Here is an 18,979-nt window from a genome sequence, read left to right on the forward strand (position 1 = left end):
TCAGGGTCAGGGTCAGGGTCAGGGTCAGGGTCAGGGTCAGGGTCAGGGTCAGGGTCAGGGTCAGGGTCAGGGTCAGGGTCAGGGTCAGGGTCAGGGTCAGGGTCAGGGTCAGGGTCAGGGTCAGGGTCAGGGTCAGGGTCAGGGTCAGGGTCAGGGTCAGGGTCAGGGTCAGGGTCAGGGTCAGGGTCAGGGTCAGGGTCAGGGTCAGGGTCAGGGTCAGGGTCAGGGTCAGGGTCAGGGTCAGGGTCAGGGTCAGGGTCAGGGTCAGGGTCAGGGTCAGGGTCAGGGTCAGGGTCAGGGTCAGGGTCAGGGTCAGGGTCAGGGTCAGGGTCAGGGTCAGGGTCAGGGTCAGGGTCAGGGTCAGGGTCAGGGTCAGGGTCAGGGTCAGGGTCAGGGTCAGGGTCAGGGTCAGGGTCAGGGTCAGGGTCAGGGTCAGGGTCAGGGTCAGGGTCAGGGTCAGGGTCAGGGTCAGGGTCAGGGTCAGGGTCAGGGTCAGGGTCAGGGTCAGGGTCAGGGTCAGGGTCAGGGTCAGGGTCAGGGTCAGGGTCAGGGTCAGGGTCAGGGTCAGGGTCAGGGTCAGGGTCAGGGTCAGGGTCAGGGTCAGGGTCAGGGTCAGGGTCAGGGTCAGGGTCAGGGTCAGGGTCAGGGTCAGGGTCAGGGTCAGGGTCAGGGTCAGGGTCAGGGTCAGGGTCAGGGTCAGGGTCAGGGTCAGGGTCAGGGTCAGGGTCAGGGTCAGGGTCAGGGTCAGGGTCAGGGTCAGGGTCAGGGTCAGGGTCAGGGTCAGGGTCAGGGTCAGGGTCAGGGTCAGGGTCAGGGTCAGGGTCAGGGTCAGGGTCAGGGTCAGGGTCAGGGTCAGGGTCAGGGTCAGGGTCAGGGTCAGGGTCAGGGTCAGGGTCAGGGTCAGGGTCAGGGTCAGGGTCAGGGTCAGGGTCAGGGTCAGGGTCAGGGTCAGGGTCAGGGTCAGGGTCAGGGTCAGGGTCAGGGTCAGGGTCAGGGTCAGGGTCAGGGTCAGGGTCAGGGTCAGGGTCAGGGTCAGGGTCAGGGTCAGGGTCAGGGTCAGGGTCAGGGTCAGGGTCAGGGTCAGGGTTAATTGTATTAAATTATATTGTCGGGGGGTCAATAATTAAAGCTTGTAATTACAATAACTAATGCTCCTATAAATACTTTAATTAATTGTTTGTTCCGTTATTCTTTTTCCTTCCTCTTTTCCTTGTCATCCCCTTTAGTTTTAAGATTCTTGCTATAAATGGCTACAGCTAACACTATTAATGCTAAGTACCAAACAACAAGTGGGAGGTGGATCGTTGGTATACCATTAAATCGATTAAACACCGTAATTCCAGTCGCAAGCCTGGGACCACTACTAGCATAGTCAAAACATCTACAAAGCTGACATATAGCCTGACTGACAATTTTCTCGACTGACTGACAATGTTTCTTCTTTTCCCCATTTAGAATACAAAGATTAGTACATTTTAGCTTATGATTAATATTATATTTTTATCTATAGTTTACCTAGATTGTCGCCCACCTGGCCCAGTTCACTAACTGCACTAACTTTGCAGCAGATATCATGTCTAACATGTCCCAGTTCACTAACTGCACTAACTTTGCAGCAGATAACATGTCTAACATGTCCCAGTTCACTAACTGCACTAACTTTGCAGCAGATAACATGTCTAACATGTCCCAGTTCACTAGCTGCACTAACTTTGCAGCAGATAACATGTCTAACATGTCCCAGTTCACTAACTGCACTAACTTTGCAGCAGATAACATGTCTAACATGTCCCAGTTCACTAGCTGCACTAACTTTGCAGCAGATAACATGTCTAACATGTCCCAGTTCACTAACTGCACTAACTTTGCAGCAGATAACATGTCTAACATGTCCCAGTTCATTAACTGCACTAACTTTGCAGCAGATATCATGTCTAACATGTCCCAGTTCACTAACTGCACTAACTTTGCAGCAGATAACATGTCTAACATGTCCCAGTTCACTAACTGCACTAACTTTGCAGCAGATAACATGTCTAACATGTCCCAGTTCATTAACTGCACTAACTTTGCAGCAGATAACATGTCTAACATGTCCCAGTTCACTAACTGCACTAACTTTGCAGCAGATAACATGTCTAACATGTCCCAGTTCATTAACTGCACTAACTTTGCAGCAGATATCATGTCTAACATGTCCCAGTTCACTAACTGCACTAACTTTGCAGCAGATAACATGTCTAACATGTCCCAGTTCATTAACTGCACTAACTTTGCAGCAGATATCATGTCTAACATGTCCCAGTTCACTAACTGCACTAACTTTGCAGCAGATAACATGTCTAACATGTCCCAGTTCACTAACTGCACTAACTTTGCAGCAGATAACATGTCTAACATGTCCCAGTTCACTAACTGCACTAACTTTGCAGCAGATATCATGTCTAACATGTCCCAGTTCACTACTTCAGTCTCCCTCCTCTCCTCTGTACCTCATGAAGACCACGCTGATTTCTACACTGGAACTGAAAGATATGTCATGATGTCATTCTTAATTCTTTGCATAATATTCACTTTAGCTGGTGAGTACACCATCACGTGACTATAAGAAGTGTTGTGACGTCATCACACTGTTAGTGACGTCATCACACTGTTAGTTTTGAAATTATTTTCAAACTCCAAATAAATATGTAGTTCAAATATCGTTTAATGTTTTCTTTCAAATGATAGCGAAACAGTAAACAGGATGTAGCCTGTAACCATGGTAACAATCACCAGGTAACAGCGTTATGTTGTGGAGTATCGTGTTTGTGCCGTCCCTTCAGACTGTGAACAACGTGTTTCTTGCTTCACTCTGCTGTGCTAATCTTCTCAACGGACTCTTCACAATGCCCTTCATAGGTCAGTGTATAGTGGAGGTAGTGTATAGTGGAGGTAGTGTATAGTGGAGGTAGTGTATAGTGGAGGTAGTGTATAGTGGAGGTAGTGTATAGTGGAGGTAGTGTATAGTGGAGGTAATGTATAGTGGAGGTAGTGTATAGTGGAGGTCGTGTATAGTGGAGGTAGTGTATAGTGGAGGTAGTGTATAGTGGAGGTAGTGTATAGTGGAGGGAGTGTATAGTGGAGGTAGTGTAGTGTATAGTGGAGGTAGTGTATAGTGGAGGTAGTGTATAGTGGAGGTAGTGTATAGTGGAGGTAGTGTATAGTGGAGGTAGTGTATAGTGGAGGTAGTGTATAGTGGAGGTAGTGTATAGTGGAGGTAGTGTATAGTGGAGGCAGTGTAGTGTATAGTGGAGGTAGTGTATAGTGGAGGTAGTGTATAGTGGAGGTAGTGTATAGTGGAGGTAGTGTATAGTGGAGGTAGTGTATAGTGGAGGTAGTGTATAGTGGAGGTAGTGTAGTGTATAGTGGAGGTAGTGTATAGTGGAGGTAGTGTATAGTGGAGGTAGTGTATAGTGGAGGTAGTGTATAGTGGAGGTAGTGTATAGTGGAGGTAGTGTATAGTGGAGGTAGTGTATAGTGGAGGTAGTGTATAGTGGAGGTAGTGTATAGTGGAGGTAGTGTATAGTTGAGGTAGTGTAGTGTATAGTGGAGGTAGTGTATAGTGGAGGTAGTGTATAGTGGAGGTAGTGTATAGTGGAGGTAGTGTATAGTGGAGGTAGTGTATAGTGGAGGTAGTGTATAGTGGAGGTAGTGTATAGTGGAGGTAGTGTAGTGTATAGTGGAGGTAGTGTATAGTGGAGGTAGTGTATAGTGGAGGTAGTGTATAGTGGAGGTAGTGTATAGTGGAGGTAGTGTATAGTGGAGGTAGTGTATAGTGGAGGTAGTGTATAGTGGAGGTAGTGTAGTGTATAGTGGAGGTAGTGTATAGTGGAGGTAGTGTATAGTGGAGGTAGTGTATGGTACTTGTTCTACTTCAGATATATACATTTTACATTGTATTAGTAAGTTTCGAATTTAATGAGAAGACGAAATGAAAAATAAATACATATAGCTTTGTAACGTGTATAATAATATTTGTGTAACTACTGTACTTTCTCTCAGCTCACTCGCTGACATCAAATCAGTCGGACGTAACTGTCTTACCTCTAAAGAAAGCTTCAATGTGTACTATAAGTGGATTCGTAGATAACGGAGCCATGGTGGGATTTATGTGGACCTTAACTCTACTCAGTATCGACAGGTTAGTAATCTACTTTACTCAGTATTGACAGGTTAGTAATCTACTTTACTCAGTATTGACATGTTAGTAATCTACTTTACTCAGTATTGACATGTTAGTAATCTACTTTACTCAGTATCGACATGTTAGTAATCTACTTTACTCAGTATCGACATGTTAGTAATCTACTTTACTCAGTATCGACAGGTTAGTAATTTACTTTACTCAGTATCGACATGTTAGTAATCTACTTTACTCAGTATTGACAGGTTAGTAATCTACTTTACTCATTATTGACAGGTTAGTAATCTACTTTACTCAGTATTGACAGGTTAGTAATCTACTTTACTCAGTATCGACATGTTAGTAATCTACTTTACTCATTATTGACATGTTCGTAATCTACTTTACTCATTATTGACATGTTAGTAATCTACTTTACTCATTATTGACATGTTAGTAATCTACTTTACTCATTATTGACATGTTAGTAATCTACTTTACTCAGTATCGACATGTTAGTAATCTACTTTACTCAGTATCGACATGTTAGTAATCTACTTTACTCAGTATTGGCATGTTAGTAATCTACTTTACTCAGTATTGACAGGTTAGTAATCTACTTTACTCAGTATTGACAGGTTAGTAATCTACTTTACTCAGTATTGACAGGTTAGTAATCTACTTTACTCAGTATTGACAGGTTAGTAATCTACTTTACTCAGTATTGACAGGTTAGTAATCTACTTTACTCAGTATCGACATGTTAGTAATCTACTTTACTCATTATTGACATGTTAGTAATCTACTTTACTCATTATTGACATGTTAGTAATCTACTTTACTCATTATTGACATGTTAGTAATCTACTTTACTCATTATTGACATGTTAGTAATCTACTTTACTCATTATTGACATGTTAGTAATCTACTTTACTCAGTATTGACAGGTTAGTAATTTACTTTACTAAGTATCGACATGTTAGTTATCTACTTTACTCAGTATTTTCCACCCAGATTTGTGTTGATCAGATACCCGATATGGTACAAACTGAAACAAAACAAAAACAGAGCCGCCTTACTTTTACTTCTTACTTGGACATTTTCTTGTGGTCTGGTTACACCTCCTATATTCCACGTTGGTAAATACAGGTCAGAACTTCTACTAGAGTACTTGTTACTATAGTCACTGTAACTTGTAATATATAAAAGTATGTAAAATAATGTAAAAGTATGTAAAAGTATGTAAAAGTATGTAAAAGTATGTAAAAGTTCAACTCAGATATTCGAAGTGGACGTTTTCCTGCGGAATAGACCCGATAGACAAAGTTCAGCTCGCTTTAGACAATGTTTACAATCCTACCTTCTGCTACTTTCTGGGATTCTGCTGTGTTAACAGTGTCCTGCCAATTCCTATCGTACTCATCAGCAACCTTCACATATTAGGGGTAAGTTTACTGTACTCCTTCACATATTAGGGGTAAGTTTACTCATCAGTAACCTTCACATATTAAGGGTAAGTTTACTGTACTCATCAGCAACCTTCACATATTAGGGGTAAGTTTACTGTACTCATCAGCAACCTTCACATATTAGGGGTAAGTTTACTGTACTCATCAGCAACCTTCACATATTAGTGGTAAGTTTACTGTACTCATCAGCAACCTTCACATATTAGGGGTAAGTTTACTGTACTCATCAGCAACCTTCACATATTAGGGGTAAGTTTACTGTACTCATCAGCAACCTTCACATATTAGGGGTAAGTTTACTGTACTCCTTCACATATTATGGGTAAGTTTACTCATCAGCAACCTTCACATATTAAGGGTAAGTTTACTGTACTCATCAGCAACCTTCACATATTAGGGGTAAGTTTACTGTACTCATCAGCAACCTTCACATATTAGGGGTAAGTTTACTGTACTCATCAGCAACCTTCACATATTAGGGGTAAGTTTACTGTACTCATCAGCAACCTTAACATATTAGGGGTAAGTTTACTGTACTCATCAGCAATCTTTACATATTAGGGGTAAGTTTACTCATCAGCAACCTTCACATATTAAGGGTAAGTTTACTGTACTCATCAGCAACCTTCACATATTAGGGGTAAGTTTACTGTACTCATCAGCAACCTTCACATATTAGGGGTAAGTTTACTGTACTCATCAGCAACCTTCACATATTAGGGGTAAGTTTACTGTACTCATCAGCAACCTTAACATATTAGGGGTAAGTTTACTGTACTCATCAGCAACCTTCACATATTAGGGGTAAGTTTACTGTACTCATCAGCAACCTTCACATATTAAGGGTAAGTTTACTGTACTCATCAGCAACCTTCACGTATTAGGGGTAAGTTTACTGTACTCATCAGCAACCTTCACATATTAGTGGTAAGTTTACTGTACTCATCAGCAACCTTCACATATTAGGGGTAAGTTTACTGTACTCATCAGCAACCTTCACATATTAGGGGTAAGTTTACTGTACTCCTTCACATATTAGTGGTAAGTTTACTGTACTCATCAGCAACCTTCACATATTAGGGGTAAGTTTACTGTACTCATCAGGAACCTTCACATATTAGGGGTAAGTTTACTGTACTCATCAGCAACCTTCACATATTAGGGGTAAGTTTACTGTACTCATCAGCAACCTTCACAAATTAGGGGTTAGTTTACTGTACTCATCAGCAACCTTCACATATTAGTGGTAAGTTTACTGTACTCATCAGCAACCTTCACATATTAGTGGTAAGTTTACTGTACTCATCAGCAACCTTCACATATTAGGGGTAAGTTTACTGTACTCATCAGCAACCTTCACATATTAGGGGTAAGTTTACTGTACTCCTTCACATATTAGGGGTAAGTTTACTGTACTCATCAGCAACCTTCACATATTAGGGGTAAGTTTACTGTACTCATCAGCAACCTTCACATATTAGGGGTAAGTTTACTGTAATCATCAGCAACCTTCACATATTAGGGGTAAGTTTACTGTAATCATCAGCAACCTTCACATATTAGGGGTAAGTTTAGTGTACTCATCAGCAACCTTCACATATTAGGGGTAAGTTTACTGTAATCATCAGCAACCTTCACATATTAGGGGTAAGTTTACAGTAATCATCAGCAACCTTCACATATTAGGGGTAAGTTTACAGTAATCATCAGCAACCTTCACATATTAGGGGTAAGTTTAGTGTACTCATCAGCAACCTTCACATATTAGGGGTAAGTTTACTGTAATCATCAGCAACCTTAACATATTAGGGGTAAGTTTACTGTACTCATCAGCAACCTTCACATATTAGGGGTAAGTTTACAGTAATCATCAGCAACCTTCACATATTAGGGGTAAGTTTACTGTACTCATCAGCAACCTTCACATATTAGGGGTAAGTTTACAGTAATCATCAGCAACCTTCACATATTAGGGGTAAGTTTACTGTACTCATCAGCAACCTTCACATATTAGGGGTAAGTTTACTGTAATCATCAGCAACTTTCACATATTAGGGGTAAGTTTACTGTAATCATCAGCAACCTTCACATATTAGGGGTAAGTTTACTGTACTCCTTCACATATTAGGGGTAAGTTTACTGTACTCATCAGCAACCTTCACATGTTAGGGGTAAGTTTACTGTACTCATCAGCAACCTTTACATATTAGGGGTAAGTTTACTGTAATCATCAGCAACCTTCACATATTAGGGGTAAGTTTACTGTACTCATCAGCAACCTTCACATATTAGGGGTAAGTTTACTGTACTCATCAGCAACCTTTACATATTAGGGGTAAGTTTACTGTACTCATCAGCAACCTTCACATATTAGGGGTAAGTTTACTGTACTCGTCAGCAACCTTCACATATTAGGGGTAAGTTTACTGTACTCATCAGCAACCTTCACATATTAGGGGTAAGTTTACTGTACTCATCAGCAACCTTCACATATTAGGGGTAAGTTTACTGTACTCATCAGCAACCTTCACATATTAGGGGTAAGTTTACTGTACTCATCAGCAACCTTCACATATTAGGGGTAAGTTTACTGTACTCCTTCACATATTAAGGGTAAGTTTACTGTACTCATCAGCAACCTTCACATATTAGGGGTAAGTTTACTGTACTCATCAGCAACCTTCACATATTAGGGGTAAGTTTACTGTACTCATCAGCAACCTTCACAATTCACATACTAGGGGTAAGTTTACTGTACTCCTTCACATATAAGGGGTAAGTTTACTGTACTCATCAGCAACCTTCACATATTAGGGGTAAGTTTACTGTACTCATCAGCAGTTTGTTTTTTAAAAAAAAGTTTGAAACCCCACGGTGGAGGGTGGCGTGTGCCGCAATTTATTAATCAATGGTAATTACATGATAAATGAAATTATAGAAGTCACACTAAAATATAATAATGTAAAATAGAATATATTAAAATAAATGCACTACTAAAAGTACTATATAACTAACGGTCTGCAAAACTGGTTGGAGTCGCAATTTGTAAACATGCTAATTACTATTCAATAATAATAGATAAAAAGTTTTGCGCGGCAGATGTAAATTCGGCATTGCATCATGGCAGTGAAATTAAAATGCTATGTTGTTGATAAAAGATCATAGTCATTTGTCGCGAGTGATCTTTCTCTACGCGTTGTCGCTTACTAACTGGGTGCTGTAGTCTATTTGCGAGCGCCCTTCTCTTTGAGACTTTCTTAGCCCAGGTATACTATAAAGTAAGAAATTTGGCCAATTTTCATCGTCTCCTGAGCTTTGCAGCTTGAGGAGTTCGCGCTTAGCTGAATTTTTAAAGATTTCAATTGAAAAGGTAGAACTTGGAATAGTTATATCCTTACTTTGTTTAGTAATAGAGAGCATGGGTCCTTTGAAGAAAAGAGTATTTCTAAATGTTGGGCCGTTGTAAGTTGTGAACCAAGAAAGGTTATGTTCGTATGTGGAATTAAAGGTGGGAATATCGTGAGGGAAAAGTTCTTTTATGGATTTAGGGAGAAGGCTTGGCATGTTCCTTACTTTGTGTAGTAGAATAAGAGCGTTTTTTACAATGACGCTATGGACTGTTAGGATATTATGCAATCTAAACGCACTTTTTGTGTGCTCCGGGGGATTGCCGTCTTTATATCTGTAATTTACATATCCTGACATAACAGCTCTAATTCCCTGCTTTTGCTTGGTGAACAGAGATTCAATGTGACATTTTGAGGCAAATCCCCACACTAAAGAACAGAAATTTAGATGGGATTGGATAAGGCTTTGGAAAATGTTTAGGCGGGCTTTGATAGGTAGAAGGTGCTTTAGCTTATACATAACTCCGAGGTAGCGACCCATCTTTATTCTAACTGCCGTAATGTGTTTTTGCCAAGTCAGATTTTCGTCTAGGATCACTTCTAAAAATCTTGCTTCAGTCTTACGTTCGATTACAGTGTTGTCAATGGACAAATTAAAGCCGCTGAAGTCGATTCTTTTTCTAGTGAAAATCATGTAACACGTCTAACAGCAACCTTCACATATTAGGGGTAAGTTTACTGTACTCATCAGCAACCTTCACATATTAGGGGTAAGTTTACTGTACTCATCAGCAACCTTCACATATTAGGGGTAAGTTTACTGTACTCCTTCACATATTAGGGGTAAGTTTACTGTACTCATCAGCAACCTTCACATATTAGGGGTAAGTTTACTGTACTCATCAGCAACCTTCACATATTAGGGGTAAGTTTACTGTACTCATCAGCAACCTTCACATATTAGGGGTAAGTTTACTGTACTCATCAGCAACCTTCACATATTAGGGGTAAGTTTACTGTACTCATCAGCAACCTTCACATATTAGGGGTAAGTTTACTGTACTCATCAGCAACCTTCACATATTAGGGGTAAGTTTACTGTACTCATCAGCAACCTTCACATATTAGGGGAAAGTTTACTGTACTCATCAGCAACCTTCACATATTAGGGGTAAGTTTACTGTACTCATCAGCAACCTTCACATATTAGGGGTAAGTTTACTGTACTCATCAGCAACCTTCACATATTAGTGGTAAGTTTACTCTACTCATCAGCAACCTTCACATATTAGGGGTAAGTTTACTGTACTCATCAGCAACCTTCACATATTAGGGGAAAGTTTACTGTACTCATCAGCAACCTTCACATATTAGGGGTAAGTTTACTGTACTCATCAGCAACCTTAACATATTAGGGGTAAGTTTACTGTACTCATCAGCAATCTTTACATATTAGGGGTAAGTTTACTCATCAGCAACCTTCACATATTAAGGGTAAGTTTACTGTACTCATCAGCAACCTTCACATATTAGGGGTAAGTTTACTGTACTCATCAGCAACCTTCACATATTAGGGGTAAGTTTACTGTACTCATCAGCAACCTTCACATATTAGGGGAAAGTTTACTGTACTCATCAGCAACCTTCACATATTAGGGGTAAGTTTACTGTACTCATCAGCAACCTTCACATATTAGGGGTAAGTTTACTGTACTCATCAGCAACCTTCACATATTAGTGGTAAGTTTACTCTACTCATCAGCAACCTTCACATATTAGGGGTAAGTTTACTGTACTCATCAGCAACCTTCACATATTAGGGGAAAGTTTACTGTACTCATCAGCAACCTTCACATATTAGGGGTAAGTTTACTGTACTCATCAGCAACCTTAACATATTAGGGGTAAGTTTACTGTACTCATCAGCAATCTTTACATATTAGGGGTAAGTTTACTCATCAGCAACCTTCACATATTAAGGGTAAGTTTACTGTACTCATCAGCATTCTTCACATATTAGGGGTAAGTTTACTGTACTCATCAGCAACCTTCACATATTAGGGGTAATTTTACTGTACTCATCAGCAACCTTCACATATTAGGGGTAAGTTTACTGTACTCATCAGCAATCTTTACATATTAGGGGTAAGTTTACTGTACTCATCAGCAACCTTCACATATTAGTGGTAAGTTTACTGTACTCATCAGCAACCTTCACATATTAGGGGTAAGTTTACTGTACTCATCAGCAACCTTCACATATTAGGGGTAAGTTTACTGTACTCCTTCACATATTAGGGGTAAGTTTACTGTACTCATCAGCAACCTTCACATATTAGGGGTAAGTTTACTGTACTCATCAGCAACCTTCACATATTAGGGGTAAGTTTACTGTACTCATCAGCAACCTTCACATATTAGGGGTAAGTTTACTGTACTCATCAGCAACCTTCACATATTAGGGGTAAGTTTACTGTACTCATCAGCAACCTTCACATATTAGGGGTAAGTTTACTGTACTCATCAGCAATCTTTACATATTAGGGGTAAGTTTAATGTACTCATCAGCAACCTTCACATATTAGAGGGTAAGTTTACTGTACTCATCAGCAACCTTCACATATTAGGGGTAAGTTTACTGTAATCATCAGCAACCTTCACATATTAGGGGTAAGTTTACTGTAATCATCAGCAACCTTCACATATTAGGGGTAAGTTTACTGTACTCATCAGCAACCTTCACATATTAGGGGTAAGTTTACTGTACTCATCAGCAACCTTCACATATTAGGGGTAAGTTTACTGTACTCCTTCACATATTAGGGGTAAGTTTACTGTAATCATCAGCAACCTTCACATATTAGGGGTAAGTTTACAGTAATCATCAGCAACCTTCACATATTAGGGGTAAGTTTACTGTACTCATCAGCAACCTTCACATATTAGGGGTAAGTTTACTGTACTCATCAGCAACCTTTACATATTAGGGGTAAGTTTACTGTACTCATCAGCATCCTTCACATATTAGGGGTAAGTTTACTGTACTCATCAGCATTCTTCACATATTAGGGGTAAGTTTACTGTACTCATTAGCAACCTTCACATATTAGGGGTAAGTTTACTGTACTCGTCAGCAACCTTCACATATTAGGGGTAAGTTTACTGTACTCATCAGCAACCTTCACATATTAGGGGTAAGTTTACTGTACTCATCAGCAACCTTCACATATTAGGGGTAAGTTTACTGTACTCATCAGCAACCTTCGCATATTAGGGGTAAGTTTACTGTACTCATCAGCAACCTTCACATATTAGGGGTAAGTTTACTGTACTCATCAGCAACCTTCACATATTAGGGGTAAGTTTACTGTACTCATCAGCAACCTTCACATATTAGGGGTAAGTTTACTGTACTCATCAGCAACCTTCGCATATTAGGGGTAAGTTTACTGTACTCATCAGCAACCTTCACATATTAGGGGTAAGTTTACTGTACTCATCAGCAACCTTCACATATTAGGGGTAAGTTTACTGTACTCATCAGCAACCTTCGCATATTAGGGGTAAGTTTACTGTACTCATCAGCAACCTTCACATATTAGGGGTAAGTTTACTGTACTCATCAGCAACCTTCACATATTAGGGGTCAGTTCAGTGTTCACCACTTTAATTTGAAGTGCAATACTAAGTAGTAACATTGTTATTTTAATTAATAACTTATATATTATTATATTATATAATTGTGGGTGGCGTCGTCTACTGACAGTGCTCAATCGGCAAGCCGAGAGCTAGATACAAATAGGAACGACCGGTTGAGTCAAACAATTGTTTCAATCATGGAAGCATGATATCACCAGTGACAATTGAGGTAGGAAATAAAATTATTTTAAGTACAAAGCTAAAAGTTTACATGAATAATCACTCGCGTCGCGAAACATAATATAGCCTCCATATTTTTTACTCGCATTCAAATTATTATATTCGATTTATTTGACTCAACTGGTCGTTTCTACTTGTATTATTATATAATATATACTTTAAAAAATCTGATCTATTTAATCACGAATGTAATCTAATAATCATAATTGATATAATCTAATAAGTTGCTAACACAATCTAATAAATAATCTAATTACAGGTGTTATTAAAAACTCCCAGACGAATAAGGAAGGAACATTTGGCTAGACGATATCGTAAGAGCGCTAAGTTAATGATGGTTCTTACTGCTTATCTAATGTTATCTCTCAGTCCGGGTGAGCCTAAGATACTGATAGCCATCTCGTTCAATTTTAACAAGAATTGCGCCGGTTAGCGGACGCTAAATTTCCATCAACCGTATAGGTATGAACTTTTAAAATTTAAAATTACAATTAACGATCGTTTCATGTTGGTCAAATTATCAAATAATGGTTTTTTATTCATCATTCTTGGGGCGCTACGGAGCACAAAATGGAGGGGTTGCCATTGTCAATTATTCAAATTTAAAAAGTTAAATGACCGAACAACGTAGCCTGTGTGGTTATATGCAGTTATGCAGCCATGTGAAGGAATAGTTTTTTACAATTTACATAAGTTGTTAGATTAAATAAATGGTAGTCGTGAAATCTGTGGTAGGTAATGTAACTCATAATAATGTAACTCATGGACCATTTATGGTCCAATTCGTATATTAAATCAATCAGTATCACTCGACAATCATGTTCAACATACAACATAACTTCAGCATCATAATTTGTTTAACAATATAAAGGATTACTATTACTAATATGTAATATCGGGAGCCAAGTCGGTGGTTGCACCAAGCACTCACAACAAAACGAGAAGTTTGTATGTTGTAGCGCATTAATGATCATTGATCAAGTTTAAAAAAAGCTTGAACTACTTTAACTTCAATTACCATAGAATTCAAATTGTATGCTTGGTGCAGTGCATTCGAAAGTGTAATTCAATCAATCGTCAAATCGTGCAAACGTATGCGGAGGGTAACTATGGCGACAACACTATTACTGCTCTGCGCGCGGAGAAGTTACATTAAAATGGCGTATCTTTGTCCATATTTATAGGGTGGAAAAATAAAGGAGCACACTTTTTCCATTCACACCCTTTTGTAAAACAGCAATTTTTTTTTTTGTTCAGGGAGCAGGCTTGCCACATAGGTCCAGGAGTACCGAACGTTTAGGCAGGGTGCTAGGTTATGGAACACACTCAACTAGTATAGGTAGTCTGAGAGTCCGAAATCTCCAAAAGGAGATGTCATCAGAGTGTGATCCACTGCCTGACTAACCTGTGGGTAGAGTTCTTTAGACTCTATTATGATGACAGGTAGTATCTTCTGTATGTTGCTGAGATCCAGTGTCCATGGTACCTATCACCTATCTAGATAATAATAACGAAATGGGAGGCTCTATTTGTCCAAGTGTGCTTCAAATTAAACTGATAAATAAAATACAAATTTGAATTTAAAAATTTTTAAAACCAATAATAAATATAAGGATAAATACCTTGACTGAAATAGTGAATGTCTCTGAAGAAGTAGAGACGTAGAACTTGTTACGACACGATATAATGCTGAAAGAAAGCCTGTCTCTGAAGAAGGAGAGACAATAAAACAAGATGCGACACGGTATGTTGAAATAATTTTTTCCATTCACACTCTTTTGTAAAAAGCAATAGTGAAAGGTTACAAATGGTCGTTTTTGCAGAAAAAGAGGGATTTTGGAGAACGAGGTGGGTGGGTTTAAATATGTCGTCAGTCCTTCCTTGCTAATACTTAATTTACTTCCGTCCGTTGACATGACAACTAGCTGCGCGTATCGTGCGAGGGTTGCTTGCGGATATGTGATGTATAGGCATAGCTACCCTGTGGTCAATGAATGCCCGGCGCGAGTGTATTTTATTGTACACTATGTAATGTATAGTATTAGGTAATAAGCCCAATTTGTACGTGGCTCGCGTAGTGTACTGATGTGTATAAAACATGAGTATTAATGCTTTTCATGCAAACAAGTGAAAACGAATCTTTTATGTCATGTATCCTGGGTTTGGACAGGATCATATGCCAAAAATAATTTATTTTTGCTCACAATTTCTTGAATTACAGATACAAGTGAAGTTCTACGGCAATTAAATTGAATTTCAAGTGTTTCCCGTATTTAAAGCATAATTTATCAATATTATTATTATGAAGTGAGCTGATTAGCAAGCTTATACTTATAAATTAATTATAGTAAATGGAAATCTAGCGTCCGCCAAAACGAAACAACGGGCGCAATTCTTGTTTCCTTTGTGACACCACGAAAAATCTATCTACCTACTATTTCCATTTTCAATTCCTACCACTTCTAACCATTGGTACCATGATCAATGGATACTCAGGATCTCAACACACACAAAAGATACTACCTGCCATAATTATAGATTCTAGCGAACTCTATCCACAAGTTAGTCAGGCAGTGGCTCACACTCTGAGTCTGATGACATCTCTTTTTGGAGATTTTCGGACTCTCAGACTACCTAATTAACTGTGTACCACAACCTAGCACCCTGCCTAAACGTTCGGAACTCCTGGACCTATTTGTCAAGCCTGCTCCCTGAACAAAACAAAAAACTTCTAACCATCTTATGCCTTTATACTTTTTTTAGAAAAAAAAGTTGATGGAAAAAATATGCAATATCTGGCTTTTTTCGTTTTTATAAACTTAGTAATTTACAATGTAATTTAATCATAATGCTAGTCATAATTGTATCACGTCGTGACCCCATTGTCGTTTCCCTGTCGTTTTCTATACAGGGGCCGCGCAATCGTGCGTGGCGGGTCATAAAACGTATGACAAATTCATAACTAATTGCATCCAAGATATCATTCATAAGATCTGTTTACCATCATGACGTCATAAGTAGTCCGCGGACTAGTCCACAGATTGGGTCGGGCTTCGTGGATACTACCCAAAGGTTATTGTAACGCGTTACCATAGTTACATACTAGCTTTAATTGTATATCATGAAAATAATAGCAGTTGGGATTACACCTTTGTCACACTAATCTGACATTGTAACCATTATCCTATAACTTAATATTGTTTCAGTTTTTATCGGATCATACCTTCTGATTGTTAACGTTATCCGTCCCAACACCATTCCAATGGAGAGTTTTCCATCCATGAGACTTATTCTTACTTCACATATGCTCTTTTTAGGTTAGTTTAAATAAACTAATAGTTCTAATGTACTGACAGTACTAGTGGTTACTAGTAGTAACTAATAGTAACTAGTGGTGCATCGATTTAGAATTGGCGGTTTATAAATTTTTATTCGATTCTACGGTTTAAAAAATACGTTTAGTAAAGTATTTTTAAGTTCTTAGCGTTTCGAGTGGACCCTCTATAAATATAATTATTATTATCAGAGATTTCTTCTTCAACCTGGGAATCAATTATACTTATAGCATTACAACCCAGGAAATGGCGCAGTGACACCAATATTCTTTGGTTTGTTCAACACTTCTATCCGAAATAAATCCACTGTAGTTATACAACGTCAGGGTACTTCCCTCATCTCGTCTATCAGCAGAAAGTTACAGAAAAAGGGTGCGTACATTTCAACTATGATAACACACATCATAATTATATGTAGGTTGTGTCATTTGTGTAACTGTATACACACAGTTACAACTTACACACATGTGTATATATACACAATAATGTATATTGTATACTGTATATTATATACATTGTATCGGTAATAAATAAGTAAATAGCCTGCCAAATGCCAATCAAATGGTGTACGAACTGCATTGCTTGTATGATATTAATATGATTTATTGCATGTAATGGAAACCCTGTAATGGATACCCGGTAATGGAAACCCTGTAATGGATACCCGGTAATGGATACCCTGTAATGGAAACCCTGTAATGGATACCCGGTAATGGATACCCTGTAATGGATACCCGGTAATGGATACCCTGTAATGGATACCCTGTAATGGATATCCTGTAATGGATACCCTGTAATGGAAACCCTGTAATGGATACTGTAATGGATACCCTGTAATGGATACCCTGTAATGGATACCCTGTAACGGATATCCTGTAATGGATACCCTGTAATGGATACCCTGTAATGGATATCCTGTAATGGATACCCTGTAATGGAAACCCTGTAATGGATACTGTAATGGATACCCTGTAATGGATACCCTGTAATGGATACCCTGTAATGGATACCCTGTTAAAATAGGTTTCTGGACGAATGTCTCTCACTCCTCGTTCTCCTCCTCCTTACGGAAAATGTTTCAAGATTCAGCCAGCGCCAAGGTTTCAGTACAGAAAGAGGAGGATCAAACCCGACTTGTCGGTAAGAAATTCTTTATAACACTTCCTTATGTGGTAATGTATTTAGTGCTTTATAGCACTTCCTTATGTGGTAATGTATTTAGTGCTTGTTTAATTTATATTTATTATCAACCGTATCTGAGATTCTGTGATTGAATACAATTTGTTGATGATAATATTATGATTGTTATAATAGATATTTTATATGAACTCTTACACATTACATTAACTGGGAATACACATGCATTATGGAGTTTAAATTATCACTTTTGTCACCATGCCAGCCGCTTTGGCATAGGCAATTTTGAATTTTTATTTCCATAATATCGGTTTTTGGTATAAGCAGGATAATGATATAAATGCTTCATTTGATTTCATTTCATAATTTTTTATTTGTTTTAAATTTGATTATTTCAATAAAACATAATTCATGTCTAATAACCTTAATAATCTTACCATACTTATTTCTCATATATTTATAATACTTAGTGATATAGTTCCTAATATGGTATGTTATCTTCAGTGCCGAGACAGAGCAGCAACACAACACAAAACGGAACTCAGCAGACTGTAATCACTGACATTGGGTGCTCTCCTTTCGATAGCCCTAATCAGAGGTAACAACAACCAATCAGGACACACTATTCACACCACGTGACACAAACCAACCAATCAGAAGACAGTATTTACACCACATGACACAAACCAGCCAATGAGAAGACAGTATACACACCACGTGACACAAACCAACCAATCAGAAGACAGTATTCACACCACGTGACACAAACCAGCCAATGAGAAGACAGTATACACACCACGTGACACAAACCAGCCAATGAGAAGACAGTATACACACCACGTGACACAAACCAACCAATCAGAAGACAGTATTCACACCACGTGACACAAACCAACCAATCAGAAGACAGTACTCACACCAAGTGACACAAACCAACCAATCAGAAGACAGTATTCACACCACGTGACACAAACCAACCAATCAGAAGACAGTATTCACACCACGTGACACAAACCAACCAATCAGAAGACAGTATTCACACCACGTGACACAAACCAACCAATCAGAAGACAGTATTTACGTAGTCTCATGCTGACCCCTAATTTCAGGTTCGTGTTCCCAGCCCCCTCCTCGAGCGAGGGTCTTGAAGGAGAACTGCTCAGAGTCTGGGACGAGGAGTATCTCAAGGTTAGCAACGGGGTCGAGTCAGAAGTTTGAGTAGCCAATCAGAACACAATATTTACACCACGTGACACAAAGTAACCAATCTGAATCAGAACGCAGAAATAACATTAAGTCTGATTTTAAACGTCTCTCTAGACTCTAACGTTAGTTGTTGGAAATATGTGTTTATTGTCAGCTAGAAATAAAGACACAAGACTCCATTTAAGAGATAGACCAACGAAAATACCTTACTCGCGTGAAAGTGGGCTCATATTAATAACGAAACGGTTTTACATAAACGCTAACTATAATATCAACCCTGAAGCTAACCAAAACCCTAAGCACAATTCTAAACCCTAAACTGACATTTTACTATAGCCTGTCACCTGTCACGTGACCAAATCAGTTCTTTGCTCACAATAAAACCTCTACGGGGTAATTCGGACTCGGTCAATATTTAGAACAAATATTTTAGGAGTATC

General features: G+C 38.9%; 2 protein-coding genes across 2 annotated transcripts in view; one reads left to right on the top strand and one right to left on the bottom strand.

Annotated features, from left to right (window-relative positions):
* LOC134824867 (transmembrane and coiled-coil domain-containing protein 3-like) overlaps nucleotides 1–18,979 on the bottom strand; it is a 200,989-nt gene that overhangs the window by 63,899 nt on the left and 118,111 nt on the right. The window lies entirely within an intron of this gene.
* LOC134825408 (uncharacterized) lies at nucleotides 1,574–18,551 on the top strand. Its single transcript, XM_063837585.1, has 11 exons — nucleotides 1,574–2,582; nucleotides 2,779–2,901; nucleotides 4,045–4,183; nucleotides 5,181–5,315; nucleotides 5,446–5,611; nucleotides 13,121–13,235; nucleotides 16,068–16,178; nucleotides 16,440–16,568; nucleotides 17,220–17,336; nucleotides 17,838–17,931; nucleotides 18,443–18,551. Exons 1-11 carry the CDS (start codon nucleotides 1,574–1,576, stop codon nucleotides 18,549–18,551), a joined length of 2,247 nt encoding a protein of 748 aa, XP_063693655.1.

This window comes from Bolinopsis microptera, chromosome 13, assembly GCF_026151205.1.
Source record: "Bolinopsis microptera isolate Bmic1 chromosome 13, MBARI_Bmic_1.0, whole genome shotgun sequence".
NCBI lineage: Eukaryota > Metazoa > Ctenophora > Tentaculata > Lobata > Bolinopsidae > Bolinopsis > Bolinopsis microptera.

Bases quoted from the DNA above. Each gene is read 5' to 3' on its own strand.
- LOC134825408 (XM_063837585.1), top strand. From the start codon at position 1,574: ATGTCTAACATGTCCCAGTTCACTAACTGCACTAACTTTGCAGCAGAT. The intron at 16,569-17,219 runs GTGCGTACATTT...CTGTTAAAATAG, and splicing joins CAGAAAGTTACAGAAAAAGG to GTTTCTGGACGAATGTCTCT. The intron at 17,932-18,442 runs GTAACAACAACC...CCCTAATTTCAG, and splicing joins TTCGATAGCCCTAATCAGAG to GTTCGTGTTCCCAGCCCCCT.